The following is a 23,588-nucleotide window of genomic DNA, read 5'->3' as shown; positions in this document are numbered from 1 at the left end:
CAAGAAGGCATGTGCTCTGACAGGGAGCATACTGGCTCCATGGGGTGGAGGGAGGTGCGGGCAGTGTCCTCCTGACACTCCTCAGGCTGCAAAGGCACGCACACGTTGTGGTGGGGAGAGTACAGGACTTCGTGTCAAGTGGCCTTGTCCCCTGCCCTTTCCCCCTCTCTGGGGACAGCTTCCCACCTCTGGATCAGACCATGCCAGCTCCCTGATTCCACGCTGCCATCTTTGGGCCTAGAAGCCCCCCACTTCCTGACCCCGCCACCTACTTTAGCCCTCACCTGAGACTGAGGACTCCCAGAAGGCTTCTTGGGGCCATGAAAGGAGTTTGGGTCACACAGCCCAGAAATCAAAGTCTGCCTTCCTCACCAACTTGCCAGGGATCTTGACCCACTAACTTGTCCTCACTGAGCCTCAGTTTGCTCATGTGCAAAATGGGGGCAATGATATATCCCTTGAAAGGTTTGGGGAGCTCAGATGAACTCAGATATGATCTTCGATGTCCATTGTGTGGCTCAGTGCGTGACATAGTAGGTGCTTAGCGAATAGTCTCCATGATGATGGAGATGCTGGGGGTGGGGTCGTATTCATTAGCCTCCTGGCCAGCTTCCTCCCTGCATCTGGCTCAGGGCGCCCCTTCCTCACTGTCTTCTCCACCCTCAGGGTCCCCTCATTCCAAGTCCTGTTGCTTCTCAGGCCCTTCCACTGTCATGAACCCTTCCGTGCCATTATGTCATGAGCCCTGGTGGCTCATGCTGGAAGCTCTCAGGCCTGCCTGGCTCTTTGTCTGGCATTGCCTCTCAGAGTTTTGGGAAACAGTAGCCATGGAGGCTCTGATCATGAAGATGATGATGGAAATTGTGGGCATAAGGGGAAATGCCCCAGCAGAACTGTCTGCTTCACCACCCGAGATGCCAGGCGCAGTCAGCAAGTGAACCCAGGGAGTGAGGGGGAGCAGGCGGAGTCTCACCGAGCAGAGAGCAGATGCCCTGGGGGCTCTGTCAGTGCACCAGTGCTACCACCGAGGGCCACAGGGGCAGAGCTGGAGGGGACTATTAGCATCAGAGGGATGCAGGCATTCTGGAAACAGCTCCTCTGAGACAGCAGCTGCTTTCAGAATGAGCCAGGGCTTTGGAGCCATCAGACCTGGGGTGGAGTTTCTGCTTTGCCCCCAACCAGCTGTGTAGCCTGGGGCAGCCCTCTGCACCTCTCTGATCCCTAAGCTACAATTTCCTTGTCTATAAAATGGATCCATTACAGCAGAGAATGCAGTGTGACAACTGAATCAGGCCATCCTCCTTTGATGGCTCCCTGCTGCCCTCATGATGGTCTTGGCCATTTGGCCTGGCATTTGAGACTGTTTGTGGTGTCTGCAGTTCTCCTCCTCCTAGGCCTGCCTCTCCCTCATGTAGCTCCCTGCAGGGGCCATGCTCATTCTCTCCTCCTGGCCTTTGCATAAGCTGTTCCTTCTGCCTGGAACACTATTTCTCCTCTCTAGCCTGGCTGTCTCCTGCTCCAATACCTAGGGGTTCAGGCCAGGGTCACTCATTTGATAAGTCTCCATTGATGGATATGGAGGAAGAGAGGTCTACAGGCCAGGGGGGCCCCATTGAAATGGCCTATCTTGAGGCAGAGGGAAATCAGATTCAGAGACTGGAGTACAGAAGCCAGGATGCCAGCCTGACTGAGCAAGGGGCTAGATCCAAGGGTAGAGTATGGAACTTGGAAGGTCCTTGGGAACTGAGGCTGGGAACCATTAAGGGTTTAGAGTTTGTACCAAAGCAACACATTTATTGAAGTCAGTGATAGCATCTATTTTTGATTTTTGATACTTAGAATGGCCCTGGCACAGAGTAGGTGTCCAGTAAATGCAGGCTGGCTGGATGGGAGGAGATAGGTGAGTGGCAGGTTTTTAGGTGTACAAGTGAGTGATGTGAATGGACGGACAGGTAAATGAATGGTCAGGTGGATAGACGAATGAAAAGGAAAGAAGGAAGGGAAGGGAAGAAGAGAGGTTGACTCAGTGGGAAGATGGATGGACGGATGGATGCACAAACGGATGGAAAGACAGATGGATACTTAAGTGGGATGTATGGGAGGGCAAATGGGTGGTAGATTATTGGGCGAGTGGAATGATGGATGGGATAAGTGAGAGGGTAGATGGATGGGTGGGTGGGTGGGCAAACGAGTGCGTGGATGGCAAGAAGGCAGAACGATTTCATAAATAGTTGCTTGGATTGGGTGATTCAGTGGATGGATGAGTATGAAAGTAGGTGGGTAGGTAGATGGATGGGTGGATTGTTGGGTAAATGAATGGGTGGGTGGGTGGATGGATGGATAAATAGATAAGTGAAGAGATAGGCACGCAAAAGGGTTAATAGGTAAATGGGTAGGTGGCTGGATGGCAGGCTAGGTAATGGGTAATTGCCAAGACTGGATGGCTGGAAAGATAGATGGATGAGTTGGGGGTGGGTCAATGGGTGAATGAATGAACAGTAAAATTTCATGTGGCTAAATGTCTGACATCTTGCCCAGAAGCAGAGGGGTGGTCTGGATTCTCGGATTTGAGTTAATTGTCCTTCACTGGGAGAAACCAGTGCCAATTAGGCAAATAGATCTAGTCCCAGCAGGTCTTGCAGCAGGCTTCCTAATTGACTTCAACCTGACAGACCCCAGCTTGGACTTACAGTGGCCTCTGTCTTATTGATTTGTAACTTACACTCCATACACATCCAAAAGGATTTGAGGTGACTTATAGTATTAAACCTGCATGCAACAGGACAGTTAAAAATGAAATGAGAAATTGAGAGGCCACAGAGCAGAGTGGTTAAAAGTGTACCTGGTTCAACTTTTGGATCTGCTGCTTACTAGCTGTGTGACACTGGGCAGGTTGCTTAACCTCTCTGAAGCTCATTTTTCCCTATCTATAGGAAGAAAAGGAGGAAGAGATGAAGGAAGTTGGTTTAATGGGGGAAATGTATGCATGATGATTAGATACCTAGGTGGGATGCTAGATATATGGATGGGTAGATGAATGAGTGGTGGGTTATTGGGCGAGCGGAATGGTAGACGAATGGGGTAAGTTAAGGGATAGAGTGGATGGATGAATGGATGGGTAGATGGGTAAATGAGGGCATAACGTGTTGTGAGTATCAAAGGAGTGACAGCACAGTCGTTGGCATTAAGTAAGCCCTTGAATGATATAGTGTATGGAGCCATCTTGATAACAGTAACCCTATTTCCTGGAGGAAGATTCCAGACACCCAGACTGATGATATAAGCAGGAAAGAGCATTTGATGTCCAGGTAGGCTGGGGGTCAGGGCGAGGTGGGAGGTAGGCGGTTTTAACAGAAGCTGAGGACTACCACAGTGATCCAGACTCAGTCCTGCCCACAAAGTGCTCAGAGTCCAGTTGGGCTGATGAATAGAGAGTCACAGGACAGGGTGACAAGGGTGACAATGAGAGACACATAGGACTGTGGGAGCCCCAGTGCTAGGATCATCAGAAAGACTTCTAGGAGGGGGTGACATCTGAGATGGGTCTTAAAGGATGTGTATGAGAGTCCTAGGCAGGTCAGGAGGGCGAGAAAAGTTGCAGGGAGAAGGAAGAACCTTGAGTCCTGAACTTCAGAGTGAGAGCTCTATCCAGTGGGCAGAGGGGAGGTAAAAAATATTTAACAACCACTCAGTAAGGGTGCTGACTGTAAACAGCTGGGGTGCCTGGGCTCCTGCCTCCCTTAGCCACCTGAGGGGGGTCCCAGAAGTAACTGCCTTTCTGAGTGCTTCTCCTCTTCTTTAAAAATGGCCATGACAAATGTTCCCCACTAATCAGTCGCTGTTAGGATCTCACAAGATAAATTCCAAAAGTTCTCAGCACAGCACCTGGCACACAGTAGGTACTCAGTAATGCCAGCTGCCATCATTATATTTTTATTACCTACTTAATAGATGGGAAGGGTCAGTGGATTCATTTAGGTAAAAGAGCTTTAAAAATTAAAAAACACTGGACAAATGTTAGCTGTGTGAGTTAGCCTAGAGTGTGTCAGGAAGGCTCAAGGGCAATAGACTTGAGTTCAATTTCTAAATTGCTGTGTGACCTTGGCCAAGTCACCTAGCCTCTCAGAGTCTATAAAATGGGACCAGTAACAGTGCCAGGCATCCTCAGGATTGTCGTGAGGACTAACAGAGCTCTCGTGTGTGAGGGCTGTTCCCGTCCCTGCCTCCCTTCTTTCCCTTCCCCAGAAAGCCCTGGTGTTCATTTACCACCCACCCCACCCCCCAGCAACCCCTTCCCAGACCCCCATCCATCATCCTGTCCTTTGCAGAGGTTAAGTGGGTCCCCAAGCAGCGAATCCAAACTCTCCCGAAGCCCTGGCCGCACAATGCGGCCCGCTGTTAGCGAGCACCCCGGCTGGCCCAGAGGATTGGGTTTCAGCCGGCAGCCAGCGCTGGCGGATGCCCAGGCCAGCAGCGGGCAGGCGGGGGGACAGAGCAGAGCAGCCGGCGTCGCGGGGACTCCTCCACCCTGGCCTGAGAAAACAAGAGCAGGCTCCAGGCAGGCAACCGAGGCAGAGAAGGGCCCCCAAGCTGCAGGAGAACAAGGAGGGGCATGTGCTGCAAGAGTCGTCGGGCAGAAGGATTTTACATTAGCTGGGTCCCTTTTCCATGAGCCTGAGGGCAGAGTAGGGGGCCGAGCTGGAAAAACATCACGCTGCCTGTTGGCAGATTTCGCCCTAGAAAGTCCATAGCCTTCCCGGAGCTGGCCCAGGGTTGCTCTCGCATTGCCATCCCTTGCTTGCTTTGAGCCAGTGACCCCAAGACCCTCTTATCCGCTGATCCTCATCTGGTTTTCAGAGAAGTGGCCATGGGAAACCCAGTTGGGCTGGTGGTTCAAATCCAGCTTTGCTTCTTTTTGGCTGTGTGACTTTGGGCAGGTCTCTTAGCCTTTCCGAACTCGGTTTCCTCATCTGTGCAATGGGGGTAACAGTGCCAGCCTTGCGGGGTGTGCAGAATGATTGCTCAGGGCCTGGCACTGAGGGCATGGTACAGGAAAGCTCGGATTTTTTTCCCCTCCCGTTTATGAGGCAGCATAGCCTGGTGGTTTCTGAGGTCAGACCAGACAGATCCTGCCCTGCCCCTTACTGACTGGGTGGCCTTGGGGAGGACCTTGATCTCTGCAAGCCTTGGCTTCCCCATAATTTGTTCTGGGATGTCAGTGAGACAGTGTAGATGACACGTCCACCGTCGTCCTCCATGAGTCCGGTGATGCTCGCTGTTGCCTTTGTATGGCCCAGGCTTTGCGTGTTATAAAGACCCTTTGCACCCAGTACCTCCTTGGATCCTCAGAGCAACCCTGTGAATTACACAGAGCAAGGATTTTATGATCCCCATTTTACAGATGAAGAGACTGAGGCTCAGGGAGATGAAATGACTTTTCCAAATTACCCAGTTTTTCATCACCCTTGAACTTTATCTCCTGATTCCTGACTGTTGCCTTCTCTTAGAATTTCTAATATGGACCATGGAATGAATGCTCTAATTCCCAGCCATTGATGGCCCGCCTCTGGCCTCCCAGCTGTGGCTAGCATCTCACCAGGCCTTGCTGGGGTAGACGAGCCTGTGTTCAAGTCAGCTTAGCCTCATTAGCCCCAACAGGGAGCAGCTGGAGCTGCTGGGAAGGGTTCAGAGAGAACAGCATCCACTGCTTGGGTCACGTGCCATCTGAATTGGCTGCCTGGGCTGTGGTATGCTGGTCAGTCTGGAGCAAAGACCCTGGGGAACAGCTAGGCAGTGTCTGTCCATCTTCAGGATAGACCATGTTGTCAGGACAGGCCATGTCACCACCCTCCTCAGGAATCCTCCATAGCTCCCCATTGCCTTTGGGACAAGATCCAGACTCCTTAGCCCCACATTCAAGGCCCTACAGGTCTGGCCCCCATCCTGAGCTACCAGATCCTTCCACCAAGCATTTTGTTCCCACCCCTTGAGACAGAAACTCCAGCATGGTGCTGTGGTTAAGAATATGGGCTTTGGTGCAAGGTAGACGTAGCTCCCCCACTTCCTGGCCATGAAAACCTTGAACAATCTCTCCTAACTTTAGTTTGCCATCTATAAAGGGAAATTAAATAAAGTACCTTTTTATAAATAGTATGATGAAATGAGATAATGAGTGCTAAACCCTCAGCCCAGAGCCCACGAGTGAGAACCATTCCTCAGATTTTACTGTTGCTCAAACTGCTCCTGAAGTTTCATACCTCTGTGCCTTTGATTCTGCTGTGCCCTTTACACAGCATGCGCTTCCCCTCTTCTTCCAGCTCGAATGCCACCTCCTCTGAGACGCCTTTGCTAATTCCCTGGTCAAAGCTAATCCTTTCTTCCCCTGGGTTTCCTGGCTCCCATCCCAGCCGTTTTACTCTGCCTCTCCCTATAGAAAGCTCTCGTCTCGGGCACTAGTCTGGAAGCTCCTTGAGGGAAGGTCGGGCGGAATGTTTCCAGGTCCCCCAGGCTCAGCACAGGGCCTTGCACACATTAGGTAGAGGAATGTTCGTTGAATGACCCTGATCTTGTTACTTAACCCAGGAGAACTCAGGGAGAGATGCCAAGAAGAAAGAGCCTTTGAGTTAAGTTTTGGAAGGGAAGTTAGCCAGGCTACAAAGTTGGAAGGGCCAGACATTCCAAGCAGAAAAATTGGGAATGGTCGATCACCAAGGCGCAAGGAAGCAGTGCCTTTTGCAAGCAGAAGGAAATTCAGGGCGGCTGGACACGGCTGGAAGGTGATTGGCCGGCCCAGTCAGCAGGGGTGTGGAATGCACTGTTGAGGAACCAGGACTTTGTCCTGCTGGCAGTGGGAGCTCTGAAAGGCATTAAGACATGATCAGACATGGGCTTTAGAGCCATCACCCAGCTACCACGTGGAGATCAGATACATCTACTGTGTATCAGGACCAGTTCTCAGTGCTAGGGTTACAGTGGTGAAAGAGGCAGACACAGAGCTCCCCTAGAATGAGGGCCCTGGGAGATGGCAGAACAACAGGACTCACCTACACAATGTCACTTAATTCTCACATGACCCATTTTACAGATGGGGAAACTGAGGCCCAGAGAGGTGTATGGGCTTGCACACACTAGAGAGTGCCAGAGCCAAGGTTCTAGCCTAGGCAGTGTGTGCCCCATTTCCCTGCTGCCCTCCCCTCTTTCCTTTCCTATCCTTACACAGGCCCACACAGAGGGTGAGAATACAGAAAGTCCTGGTATCTGTGTGTGTGTTTTAAGCCTATTGCTGAAGAATCCTAAAAATAACACAGTGAAGAATGGGACCGATGTGGGTTCAAATCCCAGCCCTGCACTGTGCCCTTGTGCAGGCTGCTTCGCCTCTCTGACTTTAGTTTCCGTGTCTATAAAATGGGGTTAATAGAATGTAGCCCCCAAGTTACCATGAGCCTGAAACTGTATTTACAGTGCCCAGCTCAACGCCTGGCACATAGTAGGTGCTTAATGAAAGTTCCTCCTCATGTCTTTGAAACTCTCACCTACTGTCATTAGTGTCGACAGTGTCTGTGACCCTAGAGGAGTATGGCCCAAGAAGGGGTCAGACAGCTGACCAGGGGTAGACTGGGGAGCAGAGGGTGACCACTCGCCCCTGCCTGAAAACAGGGCCCCTCGCAGCCACCTTCCTGTTGGCCCAGCGTTAACGACTTCAGTGTGTCTCCTCTTTTAGCTCAAATATTTCTGAAATGCGCACTGCTCATTCACACATAGCCAGAGGGGTCTCGAGCCTCCCCAGCCTGTGTGATCGGGGCCTCCTGATTGCTTTCTTCTGTGCAGTCTCCAGGAAGCAGAGGGAGTGCGGGCGCAGTGGGGCGAGGGCCAAAGCCGCTCACCAGGGCCCAGATCCTGTTTTCCCACCAAGAAAGGCACTCCCGGCTGGTGACTGGAGGCCCTGTTTCCAGCTTTCACCTGGATGCTAAGCATCTTGTCCACGTAGCCTCAGTTTCCTCATCTTTCCATTAGGGTTGTTCAAATGGTCACTTTAAGCATCCAGGGTTTGGGTACTGGGCATTTCCAGGATTAACTGGGGTAAGAGTGCCTGGAGGCAAGTGAAAGGCAGGGTAGGGGGTGGGTGGTACCTGGGGGCTGGCAAGGATGTGAGCAGGTGGGTGTGACCCAGCAGGGGGACCTCAGAGAGCCGCCGACCTTTCCTGGGCTGCCTCTGCTCCCACTCTCTAGATCGGCCCTCAGCTCCCCCCACTGCCCGGCCCACCTTCACTCACATCAATTCCCACCAGCCATGCTATTGTCCCCTACATCCCTTTGCCTTCTGCCTTCTGCCTAGCACGCCCCTCCCACTCACCCTCTCCTGACTCCCTTCTAACTCACTCTTCAAGCTTCTATCCGTGTCACGTCCTCCAGGAAGCCGCCCCTTAACTGGGCGTTGTCTTCCGCTCCTTCCACGCCCGGTTCCCATCACGCTCAGTACCCACACACATCCCTGTTGCAGTCTTTGTCACGTCGTGTGGTGATTGATTATCTGTGTACAAGATTGTCGTTGTCACAGTGAGGGCGGGGAGGCGGGCATTTCCAGCACTTCAGAGGCAACTTGGTGGCGCCTAGGGCCCCCCAAAGTGTGGCAGGTGAAGGGATGTTAGGGGTGAACATTTTTAATTGTAATGGTCTTATGTTTATTTCTTTCCTTTTATGGCAAGTGATATTGGTTTCCCATTTATAATAATGCTAACTTTTTCCTCTTTAAAATGCACTTAAGGAAAAAAAAAAAGAGTCAGAAGAAATTTGGTAATTAAATAATAGTACAGCCTGTAGGTGGAAACAGCTGAAGTCACGAGAGTCGTCCTGATGGAGCAGGACACTAGCATGTGTCCAAGGCCTACAGTTTTCAGGTGAGGGAAGGGGATTTCGCCTTCGACTAAGTGCTAAGCCCTGTGCCAGGTCTTGGGTCAGGTAAAGAAGGTGTGAAGGGGGGAAGGATCAGAAGGAACAGTGTCGGAGAGGTCCAGGGATGAGAGTACAAACAGCCTGTGCAGCTAGAGCCCAGCTTGTGAATGGAATAGATGTGTGACCTCGGGCAAGTTCCTAAGCCTTTGTAAGCCTCAGTTTTCCCATCTATGAAATGGAACAGTATCAACTATCTCTTGGCATCTTGTAAGAATGCGTGTGAGGGTCTCTGGCTCCTAATAGACAGGGTCTCTGTCTCAGCGAACATGAGTTCTCTCCCTCTGTGGATTTGGGGGATCAGAGGGGAGAAGTCTGGGATGTTATGGGGAGGAAAGAAGCACTGGTGATGGAAATAGGGCTTGGCTTTCTGAACCCACCCAGGTTCCTGAGGCAAGAACTTCTGACTCCAGATTCCCTGGGAAACTGAGTTTGACTTTGGTGCTTGGTTTGAGAGGAACAAAGGGGAAACCAGGGCATCCCAGGAGAGCAGCATCAGATGGACAAGGGGGAGCCCCACAGAGGCTGTGGCCCTTGAGTGAGAGGCTGATGCTTGTCAGGTGTTGACAGGCACTATCTGGGATGTAGAGGGAGATGCTTGGACTCCTTCACTTGCAGGGGCCACCTAATGAGCCCAAAGGGAAGTGTGTGTGGGCCCTGGGTCAGCCGAAAACACCACGCCTGATCTAAGAAAGAATAGCTGCCACTTACTGAGGGTCCACTTTGTGCTGGGCTGCAAGCTAATTGACCTCCCCCCTCGTTTAGTCCTTCTGTCCACCCTTGGAGGGTATTATGGCCATTCTCCGGGTGAGGAAACTGAGGCTTAGAAAGCTTGCGGGTCCAAGGTTACAGGGCAAGCAGGTGGCAGAGCGGGTACTGGCGTTGAAGTCTCTCTGATCTCCCCACCCTAGCTGATCTGCTCTGCTTACCTGCTTTTTTTGGGGAGGGTGGAAGGAGGTATAAACATTGAAAGGCAAAAGGCCAAAGAGAAGTTATGGGAAGAGCCCTCGGGGTTCCCTCCTGCCATGGCCCCAGGGGTAACAGCTTTCACAAAGGCGGGCTTGCAGACAGAGCCCCGGACTGGCTTGGTGAGAAGGGAACATGGGAGGCGCCGGCCTCTGCATCCTTCCCAGGAGACTTGCAGTCTTGACCTTCCCTCTAGCCCGTTCCTGTCTGTGAACCAGCCAGCCCATTGATTCCAGTCCTTCTGAGATCCTCCCCTTGCTGGTTCCAGATGTGGTGGGAGGCAGAGGGGAGGGGAGCAGTGGAAGCCCCCACCTGAGCTCCCTACGAGCCCAGAGTTTGAGCACCAGCTTTTAGTGTTTGACTTTTGGCAAGTCATTTGCCCTCCCCGGGCCTGAGTTTCCACCCCAGCGATGAGGATGTCAGTTCACAGCCCCTCCTCTGGGCCGTGGAATCCTCTAGTGCTTGGCCTCTGGGTCAGCCCAAGAATCCAGCCAAGGGGTGGGGCCACCTGCTTGGCGGGCTTGCCTCCCCCACCCAACCTTTTTCTGGTCCCAAACAGTCTCCTCTCTCCCTTGTTCCACACAGCTCCCAGCAGCTGTTCCTCGGGCCCAGGCAGAGAGCCCGGCTTGGCGCGTCTCTGGCTGAGGCCGATGAGAGAAAACAGGTTAAAAGTTCAGCCCTTGTTCTCTCCAGGAAGAAAAATCTGTAGCATTCGGAGTGTGAAAAGGAACCCTTTTTTCAGCTCCAAAGCAGCACAATAGAACTTCCCTCCAATTTGCCATCAAAAAGACGTCCTTGGCACTGGACTCCACCGTCCCTGGCACCCTCCTCCCCCCTCACCAGCCCCCAGTGCAAAGGGACACAGTGACCACAAACACAAGCCACAGGCGGTCATGGGGACACTGCCGCATCCTCTCTTGTCATCTTGTGCGTCTGACTGGGGTCACCTCTGGCTCAGTGCATCCTTCTGCCCCACCCTCCCATCCACACTGCCCCTGTCCTAGTTCAAGACCTTGTCACTCCCATTTCGACCTTCACAGCGGCCTGAACACTGTGCATCCTGCCTCCACTCTCCTCGCCCCTGTCCGTGCAGCCCAGGCCATCAACCTAAGTGTCTAGAAGTTTATGAGGTGGGAGGCAGAAGACGCACACCTCCCACTCTGCCACCAACTCCAGTGTGATCTTTAGGAAGTCTCTTCCCCCTCTGTGCCTCAGTTGCCCTATGTCCAAAATGAGGCAGTAAGGCTAGACCAGGGATAGCATCTCAAATGGTACATGCTAGTTTCCTGGAGCACTGTGCAGCCACAGAGTGTGGGGATTGATTAGTGATGTCTGTCCTGGGCACAGAATTGGAGCCTAGTAGCAAGCATGCCTCTCACTTACTCTCGCTGATCTAGGTGGTGTGGAAGGTCCAACCGTGGCCTCCTAGGTCTCTCTGTCTACTCTCTCACAACTATTTTATTTACATTTCATCTCCACTACCACACTGTGAACTGCTCCATAGTAGAGCCTTGCTATTCAAATTTTCTCCCTCAGGGTACCCAGCACAGAGCTTGGTACATAATGGACATCAGGGTGTATTTGTTGATTGAATGTGTGAGCAGTTTGAGTCTGCTCAATGCACTGCAATTCAGTTCAAAAGCATTTGGAATCCCCTGTGGCAGGGCAGGGGTAGAGAGGAGGAGTGCTGAGCCTGATCTAGGGGTGAATGGGGATCTCTCTGGCCCTGTGGGTCTCCTTTGTCACTGGCCGTGTGGCTCCTTTCTTCCAGCTGCTGGAATGAGGGGAAGCACGTGGGGCCCTGGCTGGTTCAGAGCTGATCTGAATTTCCTGAACCCCCAGAGGGCAGGTGACGGACTAGCCCCCCTGGGCACAATGCTCACCTCCAACACCCCTCCACCTCCAGGGCCCTATCCTAGGGGTGGAGTTGGCTGAGCCCTGGGGAAAGGGGCCTAGGGATGAGGACAAGGTGAAGAATTCTAAGTTCCTGGGGAAGGGGGAAATGTATCCCGGACGCGCGGGCCAGAGGGCCAACGTGAGGTAACTGATGCAGCTTGGCCGGGACCCAAGGGAGGCCCCTGTAAGGTTTTGAAAATTTGACGCAAGCTGAAAAGTGAACAGAACCCTAAGTTTGAAGTAAAAATTTGAAATTTCCTTGAGGACTTTCTGAAGTCTATCCAGGAGACCCCAGGTTAGGACCCTTCCCAACCAGTGAAGGAGCAAAGGAGCAATACCTAGGACAGGACTGGCTGGGAGGGTGGGATGTGACCATTCGTAGAAGGGCTGGAGCTGGGCCTTTAGGGGTGGAGCCTAGAGGAACAGAATCAGATGCTTGGCTGGAGTGTGGGGATGTGTGGGGTGATGGAGTGAGAGGCAGGACCTACAGGGAGGGTAGTCTGTAAGGTCAGATGATTGTTTGGACGTATGGGAGTAAGTGGCACTCTGTAAAGAAGGCCCTCAAGGGGTCGGTTCTTGGGGTGATTCACAGTGCTGGGAGGGCAGCTCATCGGTGACTCTTTACTTTCCCCACAGAAACACTGATGGACTCAACCACGGCGACAGCGGAGCTGGGCTGGATTGTGCATCCTCCGTCAGGGGTGAGTCAGCGGTCCTCAGACTGTGCCTGGTCCCCCACGGTGCCTCGGGTTCCACCGCAGGGCCTGGATGCCCCCTCGCATTCCAGCCCCTTTCCCTCCCTCAGGTCCCAGGACCCGACTTCTCAGTGCCCCTACTGCTGGTCCCCTCCCATTGATGGAGTGCCAGTTACCATGACAACATGCTGGATGCTTTCAGCCTTCATCCCATAGAATTCTAAAGGCGAGGCTGAGAAGTGGGTACTTGCAGTACCCCCGTTTTACAGATGAGGAAAGTGAATTGTGATTTCCCGAGCACCCGCTATGTGTCGGATACTGTATCAAAGCACTTTTACACGCATCATCTCCAGTCCTGTGGGGAAGAATTACCTCCATTTTACAAGTGAGAGACTGAGGCTCAGAGAGCGGTAGCTGCCTGCGAGGGACCCCATAGCTTGTAAGTGATGAGGCTCAGGTTTGTATCCAGGGCTGTGACCTAGTCCTCTGGGTCCTCTTTCTGGGTCCCCATCACACGAGGCTCCCGCTTCCCGAGCTCTTATCACCACACTTCTTTGGGTCCAGTGGTCTGAGCCCACGTAGGCTGTGAGCTTCCCAAGAACAAGATCAGGCACAATTTGAGATTCCTCTTTCTTCCCGCAGCAACCAGCCCAGGACTTACACACAGGCTATGGGATCAGACACTTGAAATTGTGTCCCAATTCTGCTACTCCCCAGCTGTGTGATTTGGGGCTAGTTCCCTAACCTATCTGAGCTTTAGTTTCTTCATCTCTAAAATGGTGATAATAGTGTCTTCCTCACAGGACTGTTGTGAGGCTCTTCTGCAAAGTGCCTGATGTGAGTGGGCTCCCCATAATGAGTAGCTGTAGTAACTGTCACCATCACCATCACCGTCATCAGTTCTAATAGCATCCCTTCCTCATCCCCCTGATCTCTGGGGAGGGGTCTGGGCTCCCACCGCCCATTCCTCCCTTTCCCCCTATCATGGCTCCTCCCCTGGGACCCAGCTGCTGCCCCAAGGAGCTGCATCCTTCCACCCCCTCAGGCCTGTGCTCTCAATAGGCAAGGCCGCAGGGTCAGACCTCTTTCTGTGGCTCTTTCTTGTCACTAATTTTCCATCTGCGAAGGCGGCTGGGCCCACAGCCCCTCCCTGCCAGTAATGAGGCCAGGCTGGGCTGCAGGGCCCCGGACGCAATTATTTGGGGTGTTTGGGCTGCAGGGCCCCCGCGTGTTAATTAGAGAGAGGGGAGAAAGGCAGCGCGCTCTAATTAAGTGCTCTAATTAAGTTCTGAAGAAGAGCAGTGATTGTAACAAGGGGCTGACTTTGTCACATGGTGCCACCAAAAAAAAAAAAATTAAATGCAATGTAGGGAGCTTCAGCGCTGCCAGTGAAGTAGCGGGTGGACCGGCTCCGCCTTCCCTGTATCCATTCGCCCCGCACAGCATCATCTCTCCCCAAGCTGGCGGCCACTGCCCCACCCTGTGCAGGCGTGGCCCAGAGAATCTAAGGGAGGCAAAAGGACAAAGAACACCCACTTGAGGGTGACACCTCTCCTACCACTTGCCCTCCCCTCCACCAGTCACATTTGGCAGTTGGGAAAATAGAGGCCCAGAGAAGGGAGGTGACTTGCCTAGCGCTACACATCAAGTTAGCAGAGCTGGGACAAAACCCAGGAGCCCTGGGCCTATGCTGGGTCCTAGTGTTTTGAGACAGCAGGGCAAACACGTGAATGGGTCTGGGTCTGTGTGACCTGGGTCAGGTAACCTCACCTCTCTGGTCTCTACTCCCTCATCTGTAAAGTGGGGATAACTACTCCACATGTGATAATCATGACAGAGAAATGAGATCCTGCTAACGGTACCCACCGGCACAGGTGACGGGGGCATCCTGCTGTTGGGGCTCTCTTGAGTCTCCCCTTCTTGGGTCTACCCCAGGTGAAGCCAGCCCAACACCAAGAGGGGTACAGGGGAAGGAGGGGATGAGTGGCTGCCTTCAACAAGCTCTCAGTCCCACTCGGGAGACCCAAACAAGAGGGCCAGGAGTGCTCAGCACTCATCCAGGCAGATTGTCCCCGAAGGCCCAAGGGAGAGCTGGTGAACACAAACACTGCAGCCGGAGGGAGAGCCCCACTGCAAGAGGTTCCAGAAGGAAGGACGGGGGCACAAAGTGTGAACAAAGGCTCAGCCTGCGCGTGAGCTTGACTTGTGCGTGTCTGTGAAGGAAACATGGCCTGTGCCCTTCCTTGCCAGCTTTCCATGGCCCTGCACGGCCCCCTCCAGCAGTGGGGCTTGGGAATCACAGCTGAGTGTGGGAGAGCCCAGGCCGGGGCCCGTGAGGTGCCAAAGTACCTGCCGCAGGCAGGCAGCGGGGAAGGTCTCCCTCCAGCACCGACCTAGCCACTGAGGCCCCGGAACAGAGGTGCTGTCTCAGGGAAAGGCCCTGCCTTCCTGTGACGGGGCGAGGGCTCTTCTTCCACTGGCCTGGGAGCCTCTGAGGGCAAGGACTCTGTCTCCATGGTCAGACAGGGAACTCCCAGCAGGGAACTCCTGTCTGCCCCATCAGACAGGTAGCTCCCCAGGCACAAGCGCTGTCTGCTCTTAGACAGGGTGGGCCTCTCCCTGGTTGCCCTTCCAGGTGGGAGCTTCCCAGAAGCAAGGGCTATGTCTCCTTTATCAGACTGGTTACCCCTCGGGGTAAGGGTCACTTCTCCCGTATTGAGTCAGAGAACCAAGAGCAGGGTGTGTGCCCTTCCCATCAGATTGGCGAGTCTCCCTCTCAGACTAGGGAATTCCTCAGGTCCAAGGCCATGACTCCCCTTCAGCTTGGAGTTCTCCAATGGTAGAGATCATGTCTTCATCATCAGACTTGAGGACCCCTAAGGAAGATTCTGTGCCCCCCCCCCCCATTGGACAAGGAGGCCCCCCATGGTAGGAGTCCTTCTCCTCCCATTGGACTGGAGGATTCCCTATGGCAGGATCCGGGCCTCCCCTCTTAGACAGGGCGGTCCCTGGGGCCAAGCCCCTCCCTCCCCCACTGACCAGCATTCCCCCCACAGTGGGAAGAGGTGAGTGGCTACGATGAGAACATGAACACCATCCGCACATACCAGGTGTGCAATGTGTTTGAGTCAAGCCAGAACAACTGGCTACGGACCAAGTTCATCCGGCGCCGCGGCGCCCATCGCATCCACGTGGAGATGAAGTTCTCAGTGCGTGACTGCAGCAGCATCCCCAGTGTGCCCGGCTCCTGCAAGGAGACTTTCAACCTCTATTACTATGAGGCTGACTTCGACTCGGCCACCAAGACCTTCCCCAACTGGATGGAGAACCCGTGGGTGAAGGTGGATACCATTGCTGCCGATGAGAGCTTCTCCCAGGTGGACCTCGGTGGCCGGGTCATGAAGATAAACACCGAGGTGCGGAGCTTCGGGCCTGTGTCCCGCAGCGGCTTCTACCTGGCCTTCCAGGACTACGGCGGCTGCATGTCCCTCATCGCCGTGCGCGTCTTCTACCGCAAGTGCCCCCGCATCATCCAGAACGGTGCCATCTTCCAGGAGACACTGTCGGGGGCTGAGAGTACATCGCTGGTGGCTGCCCGGGGTAGCTGCATCGCCAACGCTGAGGAGGTGGACGTGCCCATCAAGCTCTACTGTAACGGGGACGGCGAGTGGCTGGTGCCCATAGGGCGCTGCATGTGCAAAGCGGGCTTCGAGGCCGTGGAGAATGGCACCATTTGCCGAGGTAAGAGCCACAGCGGGGCAGGTGCCCCTGCAAGTATATGGCGTTGGAATCGGCTGTGGGCTTGAGCCTAGCAGCTGGGAGATCAGGCTGGTCAGGGCAGAGGCCTGGAGCTGACCGTGAGGCACTCTGTGGCCAGGGTTTCCAAATCTACAGCCGTGGTTCAGCTTCTTAGAGGGAGACATTGAACAACACTTCTGGAATGGCGGGATGTGTACGTACTGCAGGGTTGTGCACACTGATTTTAGTTGGTATGAGGATAAAGGTTCTCATCTTAATTATTTTTTATTAGTGGTGGTAGGTGGCACTTTATTTCTTCATTTACAAAAATGATATAGTTTCCTTTTTAAGAAAATGTGTAAGTCACAGTAAATAACATTTATGAGATAATATTTATTGAGCTCTTGCTGTATCAGTCAGTATAGGCCAGGCCATGCTGAAGTGACAAAACAATAAAAGTTTATTTCTCACTTAATGCTACATGCCCATCATGAGTCAGCTTAGGATTCCTCCCTCTGGGAGCCAAGCAGATGGAGGAGCCACCGTTTGGAATATTGTGATCAGCGGGGCAGAAGGAAGGAGCAAGTGTGACAGACTGTATATGGACTCTCAAACTTCCCCCTGGAATGGCTCACACATCACTCCTGTGCACATTTCAGTGGCCGAAGCAAGTGATGTGGTTACTTCCAAATCAAGGAGATGGGGGAGCGCATCCCCACCATGAACCAGGCCTCCTGACTACCATTTTTACCACGTGCTGAGCACTTTATAGGTACATCTAACTCATTTAATCCTCATAAGAACCTATGAGGGAGACTGCTATTTTATGGGAAGAGATTGCAGCTCAGAGAGCTCATACAGCGAGGAAGTGGAGGAGCCAGGAGTCTTACCCAGGTGATGTGATTCCAAACCACCCTCTTAACCGCTATGCCCCTTAGGTTAATTTAAGGAAAAATGTTAAGTAAACGATAGTACAGGTGGTGTTTGATTTTGGCAAAGAATCACAAAGCTTAAGAAGTTTGTAAGAGGTACTGCGTGGTGGTGAGACAGCTGTGAAGGTAGACAGACCTGGGTTCAAATCCCAGCCCTGCCCGTTATAAGCTGGTTGTCCTGAGCGGAATGTGAGACCCTCTTTCATAGGTTGGTTGTGAGGATTCAAGACCTTAAGACATGTAAAGCACTTATTAAGGCTTCTGTTATACAGTAAGAGCTTAATAGGTGTTAACTAAATGAGATGCTATGCAACGAGCCCAGCATGGCACAGGTTCTCTGTCATGTGAGCTGGGATGGCGATGGTGGTGATACAGGAGACTTGAAGCCTCCTTGTAACACTTCCTCTTGCCTTCCTGATTGGATTTGAATCCTGGGGTGTGCCAAATGCCAGGTGAAGAGTTTGGACCCTATTCCAGGGGCCTTGAAGAGCCAATTAAAGTTTAGCCTAGGATAGTTGCAATGATCCTTGCCTTTATAACATTCTGTCCCATCCACCATCTCCGTGGCTCCTCCCTCCAGCCCTGGAGGCAGCATTTTAAGGATCCCTGGGAGGATTAAATGGGGGTGTAAGAGACAGGAGCAGTGACTTGTAGGGAAGTAGTGATCTTAGGAGATAGTGGAAGCCTGGGCTGGGCATCCACAGTGCTGGGGAAGAGGCAGTTGGTAAATCAAGGGATGTTTTGACAGTGAATCAGATGAGACATGGGAGAGACAGTTTGGAAAGGGAGGAGTGGGAGAAATCAGAGGGAACCAGGAATTTCAACTTACAAGGCAGCCATGCTCTTAGAAAAGAAATGGGGAAATTGGGAGAAAAGGCTGGTTTCTTGGGGAAGACAGCAAATCTGGTTTTCTATTCTTGAGTGTGAAAGTGCACAGCCTTGGGAGATGGCAGGGCTGAGACAGGCCATGAGGAGCAGATGCCATCACCCACTGCTCATTGGTTATTCACTCATCAAACCTTCCCTGCACCTCCTCTGTAGCAGACCTTGTGCTGAGCACCAGGTAAGACAGAGAAGAATCCAACTGTGGCCTTGCCTTCTAGGAGCTCACAGTCTAGCTGAGGAGACTGACTGTAAATGAACAACGGTGGGAATGTGTTAGACTTGCTTTAATAGGAATTGCTCAGGCTGCAGTGGGCACAGAAAAGAGGGAAGGTTTCACAGAGAAGGTGGTCGAGGTCTTCTGGAGGTTGGATCAGCATCAAAAAAACCCTGGGGACATGAATCATTGTGACCTTTTAGGGAGACTGGTCAACTGTTTGGTGTGTCTGTGGCTCAGGGTGCAGTGAAGGGTATAGGAAGAATTGTGGCCTGAGGGGTGCCCAGCTGAGGAGGTGTACTGATTATCTATTGCTGCATTAACAAGTTACCTCATAATTTAGAAGCTGGAAACATCAAGCATTTATTATCTCACAGTTCCTTAGGGTCGGGAATCAAGTATGGCTTAGATGGGTGCCTCTGTTCAAGGTTTTTCCTGGGGTCGCAGTCAGGCTGTCCACTGAGGCTGCAGTCTCATCTGAAGGCTTGACTGGAGAGGGCTCTGCTTCCACATTCCCTCACGTGGTTGTTTGCAGGCCTCAGTTCCCTCGCCACGTGAGCCTCTCACTTGTGCGGTGGCTTCCCCAGAGCACATGATGTGAGAGAGGGAGTGTGAAAGAGAGCCCCCAAGACAGAAGCCACAGTCTTTTTATAATCTCATCTCAGATGTGACATCTCATTATTTCTGCCATATTCTCATCGTTAAAAGTGAGTCACCAAATTCAGTCCATGCTCCAATGGAGGGAATTACCCGGGGTGTAAATGCCAGGAGGTTGGGGCCCTGGGACCATGTCATACGATCAGAGTCTGAGCAGCTTCTTGCACATGGTGGGGGTTCTAAGTAATTTGGGGGCAGGGGCCATCCAGCGCTGGCTTCCCCCAACTCCCAACCCCCAGACCAGACCCAGCTCAGCTGGCTGCTGGGTGTGAGTGGAGGCCAGCTGGGGTGTGATTAACGAGCTCAGGGAGCCAGAAGGGCACCGGCTGTTGCTGTGGCCTGTGTGCAGCCGCCCAGATGTGGGGCTGCTTCAGCCCAAGCCCCACAGGCCCTGGCCCTGCCAGCGCACGACGAGTGGGAATGGTGGTTACAGCTCGCATGTGAGTGGGTGTCAAGTGCTTTCCCCACCTCCAGCCCAGGGACGCCCAGCCTTTACCATGCCTCAGAATCTACTGGGAAGTTTACTAAAATGCAGGTTCCCAGGACCGGTGCAGCCCTTTTCTCCAGGTCTGATTCTGTGCCTCTGAGGTGGGGCCAAGAATCAACTTTTTCTTTTTTAATTGAAGTACAGTCAGTTTACAATGTGTCAATTTCTGGCATAGAGCATAATGTTTCAATCATACATATACACACATATATTCATTTTCGTATTCTTTTTCATTATAAGGAATCAGCATTTTTAAACAAGCTGCCCTGATGCTCCTGTAAGAGGACCATTAGCTCCGCCACACGATGTGTTAACACATCCTTGGCCAGACCACACAGGACTCCAGGCCAGATGTGACCACAGGTCCAGCTCCACCACCACCCCAGGGAATGTCCACCCGAAGGAGTGGGAGGGGACATTAGTAGAATCTCCAGGAGGGTGGGATTTGGAAAGATCCATTTAATATTGAAACATAATTTAATAGGGAAAATTCCATTACTTTCTTAAAGAAACACAGATTAGAGAAAATAAGGCTGAATAAAGCCTTCTTGGCAGAGAGGGAGTAGGTGAGTCCTCATGGGGAGTGGCCACCATCCCGAGGGTAAGCAGTGATAGCTGATGGACGTGGGACGTTCCCAGTGCACTGAGTGGTTTACAAAACTACGGGCTAAACTGACTCAATCTGACCAACTTCCCTTGGTACCTATTGTGTTCAGGGCACAGTGGGGAGGGGAGGGGCCCAGAAAACCCAATCAACCCCTCAACAAACATGTATTGAGTACCCTCTGTGTGCCATGTAGCCCTCTAACAGATATTTACTGAGTACGTTCTGTGAGCCAGGCACATGCCAGCACTAGGGAACACGGAAGTGAACAAGAGGAACACGTTTGCTACCTTCCCAGAGTTTTTGGTCCGGGTGGATGGATGGGGGAAGATGGAGGAAATAAAGTTAATAAACAAATAAATAGTTACAGATCATGGTGAATGGAAAGGAAAATATAGGGTGCAACAATAGTGATCAAAAAGAGGATTCGCTTTAGCCAGGTGGTTCAGGGAAGGCTTCTTGGAAGAGGCACCATTTGAGCTGAACAGGGCTGCCCTGGGAAGGCCAGAGGAGAGAGCCTGAGTCTCGGGGTTTGGCCTCAAGTGGCTCCTGGGCGGACTCAGACATAAGGAAACGAGGTAGAGCCCGGTTCTTCCAGAAATGAGGTCCATCCAAAGCACTTTGAGAATATGAAGAAGAAGGCATCTTTTCTGACTGGGAGTCTGGGGAGGCTTCAAGGAGGAGGTGGTATTTGAATTAGGTCCTGAAGAATGAGTAGGATTTGGATGCGTGAAGGGAGGGAAGGAATTGTAAATTGAGAAACCACATGAATAAAGGCCTGAGGCTTGGCAGTTTAGGGCATGCTTGGGGGGTGTCCAGTGCCCTGCTGGGTGCAAGGCTGGGGCACGACCTCTCCTCTTCGTTCATCTAGTCACTGTTCACTGTGGGCCTGATCTGGGCCTGCACTGGCCATACCGATGCCAGGTAGAGGACTCCTGGGACTTCCTTCAGAAGAACTCTGCCCCCTTCCCCTACCCCAGTCCTCAACACTCTCAGGATCACATTTCCACTGGGGCTGGCCACCAGCAGATCTGCTGGGGATGGCCGGAGAGTAGCCCAAGAATTCCCTCCCTGCAACAGCTGCTGCCACCCAAGCCCTGACTCTGTTTCCCTGACTCTTTCCCCAATGGGACTGATTGTGAAGGTCCTTGCCTCAGTTTCTCCAAGTTTGTCTCCGTGTCCCTCTTTCCCTCCACTTCCCTTCGTATCTCTTCTTCCCTAATGAAGCCCCTTCTTCACCCTCCCTGCCCATCAGCTGGAGCCCTCAGCCCAGCAACCTCAGGGGGCCCTGCCCTCCTCTCTCCCGATGGCAGACGTGCATCTGTAACAGATCCGGAGGCAGCTCCACCGTGAGCATGATTGCTGTGATACTATCAGGGCGTAATGGGATTTTTAATATTTAGCTTGGACAGGGAAAGGGGCTGCGAGCCAGCGGGTTGAGGGGGTGAGGGGTGGGGGTGGTTGCTCGCACATGTTGATCCACTGGCTCCCGCTCAGACTTCCCAGTTCCCAGCTGCCTGGCTTCTCCTCCCAGCCTCTCCCTCTCCTCCCCCTGCCCTGCTCAGCAGCCCCCAGGCTTGCTCTCTCCCCCACCCGTGGCCTCTCCTTGACCTTGGCCATGGAGACCTGGTTTCAAACCCCAGCTCTGCCTCTTGCTAGCTGTGTGACCTTGGGCAAGCCACAGACCCTCTCTCAGTCTTTGTTTTCTCATCTGCAAAGCAGAATAAACAGATGGGCTGCTGTGCAGAGTAAATGAGAAAATACCTAGAAAAGTGCTGTAAAAATGAGGACTTTTACAAACACTGTCTTTTGCCTGTGAACTTTTTTTTTCTCCTGATGAGCTTTCTTTTTCTTTTTTATTTTGAGGAAAAAATAACTTTTCCTTATCACAAAAACAATACAGGTTATGTGTAAAATCTTTAGAGATGACCGATTAGCCAAAAGGAGAAAGTTAAAAGTAACACAGAGAATATCCACTTTTGACAGACTGGTTGTAGGTCCTTCTAGATGTACTTATGTGTATTTACACATATTGGGTTTGTTGTTTTTTTTTTTAAAGAAAAAAATAGATTCCTGATGAGAATACATAAGAATTTTGACTTATTAATATTTTTGTGGGCATTTTTCCATGTCATGTTAGATCATCATTTGGGGAGGCTCTTAGAATTCCATGGGGATAGATGTGCCATAATTTACCAGTCCTCTGGTGATCGACATGTAGATTGCTAGCAGTTTTTCACTATCTTAAATGCTGGGATGGACTTCATTGTCTCTCTGCCTTTTTGTACTGCTGCTGGTATTTGCATAGGATACATCTCCAGGCGTAGAATTGTGGGGTCAAAGGGTATGTACTTTATTTTTTAAGGGCTTTTGATACACATTGCCAAATCACCCTCCAGAAAGACTGGGCTGAGTTACCCTCCTAGCAGCAGCCTTCGAGAGTGTCTGTTTCCCTGCATGCTCTCCAGCATGGGATATTATGCCTGTGGCTTTATTTTCTATTTTACTCCCATAATCCTGTGCTTCCCTAGCCAAGGTAGGGAGGGACCAGGGGTTGTCTCTGAGCCCACAGAGTTGGATCCTGGGCCACCCTCAGGATGGCCTCCTTCCCACCCTGCTCTCAGCTCCAGCCCTTCCCACAGAGGCTGGACCAGTGGCCCAGATGTGTCTGGCCAGTCTGTTGGGGTGGGGTGGGGTCAGTCTCGGTGAGAAAGAGGGAGGCTGCCAGCTGGCAGAGCCTGGGCTGGCTGGGGGAAGGGGTGTGAGGGTTGGAATGCTGGGTGGGAGGAGAGGCCAGACCCCTACACAGAAAGTTCTGCTGCTGCTTTCCAAGGGCAGGGTAGGGACGCCCAGCTGGGGGAGGGGAAAGGGTGATAGATAACCCCTCCAGACCCCCAGGCTCAGTCCAGCCTTTTGGGAAGGGGATTGGATGGGGACTCTGGCCAGTACACTAAGGCTATTCAGGTCTTTGCTCTTAAAAATTAGAAGCACCCCCTCCCCACTTCCTATATGCTCTCAAAGGATCTGTTCTTTTTTTTTAAATGTCACTTTTAAAAGTTGTTTTTTGTTTGTTTGGGAGGGTAATTAGGTTTGTTTATTTATTTATTTTTAATGGAGATACTAGGGATTGAACCCAGGACCTCGTACATGCTAAGCACACACTCTACCACTGAGCTATACCTTGTCCCCACAAAAAGCTCTATTCTTATTCACAGTTACCCATCCATCTCTCCATCCATTCATCTACCTGTCTATGCATCTAGCCAGCCAGCCAGCCAGCCAGCTTCTGATTTTTTCGCTTCTTGGAAAGATCAGGTGATGCCTTCGTAGAGGACCAAGAAGCTAACACATATTGAATAATACTCCCCAGGCATCTGCTATTTGCCTGTCCCTGGACCAGGTATGGGGACTGCAGACAAAGGAGCTTTTTGCCCTCCTGCAGCTTCTAGTCTGGTATAGGGGAGATGACTCCATCTGTAACTACAGCCTTGGGGCACTTAGGAGGGAGTCAGGGGAGAGCTGGGGAGGCTTCCTGGAGGAAGAGCCATTTCCCCAGGGCTTTGGA

The 23,588-nt window shown here is 52.2% G+C and overlaps 1 protein-coding gene across 3 annotated transcripts in view; it reads left to right on the top strand.

Moving 5' to 3' along the window:
- EPHB2 (EPH receptor B2) overlaps window positions 1-23,588 on the top strand; it is a 175,975-nt gene that overhangs the window by 48,126 nt on the left and 104,261 nt on the right. For all 3 annotated transcript variants that reach the window (XM_074377220.1, XM_074377218.1, XM_074377219.1), the window contains exons 2-3: window positions 12,448-12,512; window positions 15,563-16,247. In XM_074377220.1, the coding sequence (XP_074233321.1) occupies window positions 12,448-12,512; window positions 15,563-16,247 (750 nt within the window). The remainder of the gene's footprint in view (window positions 1-12,447; window positions 12,513-15,562; window positions 16,248-23,588) is intronic.

This window comes from Camelus bactrianus, chromosome 13 (genome assembly GCF_048773025.1).
Source record: "Camelus bactrianus isolate YW-2024 breed Bactrian camel chromosome 13, ASM4877302v1, whole genome shotgun sequence".
NCBI classification, from domain to species: domain Eukaryota; kingdom Metazoa; phylum Chordata; class Mammalia; order Artiodactyla; family Camelidae; genus Camelus; species Camelus bactrianus.
This window is presented reverse-complemented; position numbering and strand designations above follow the sequence as displayed.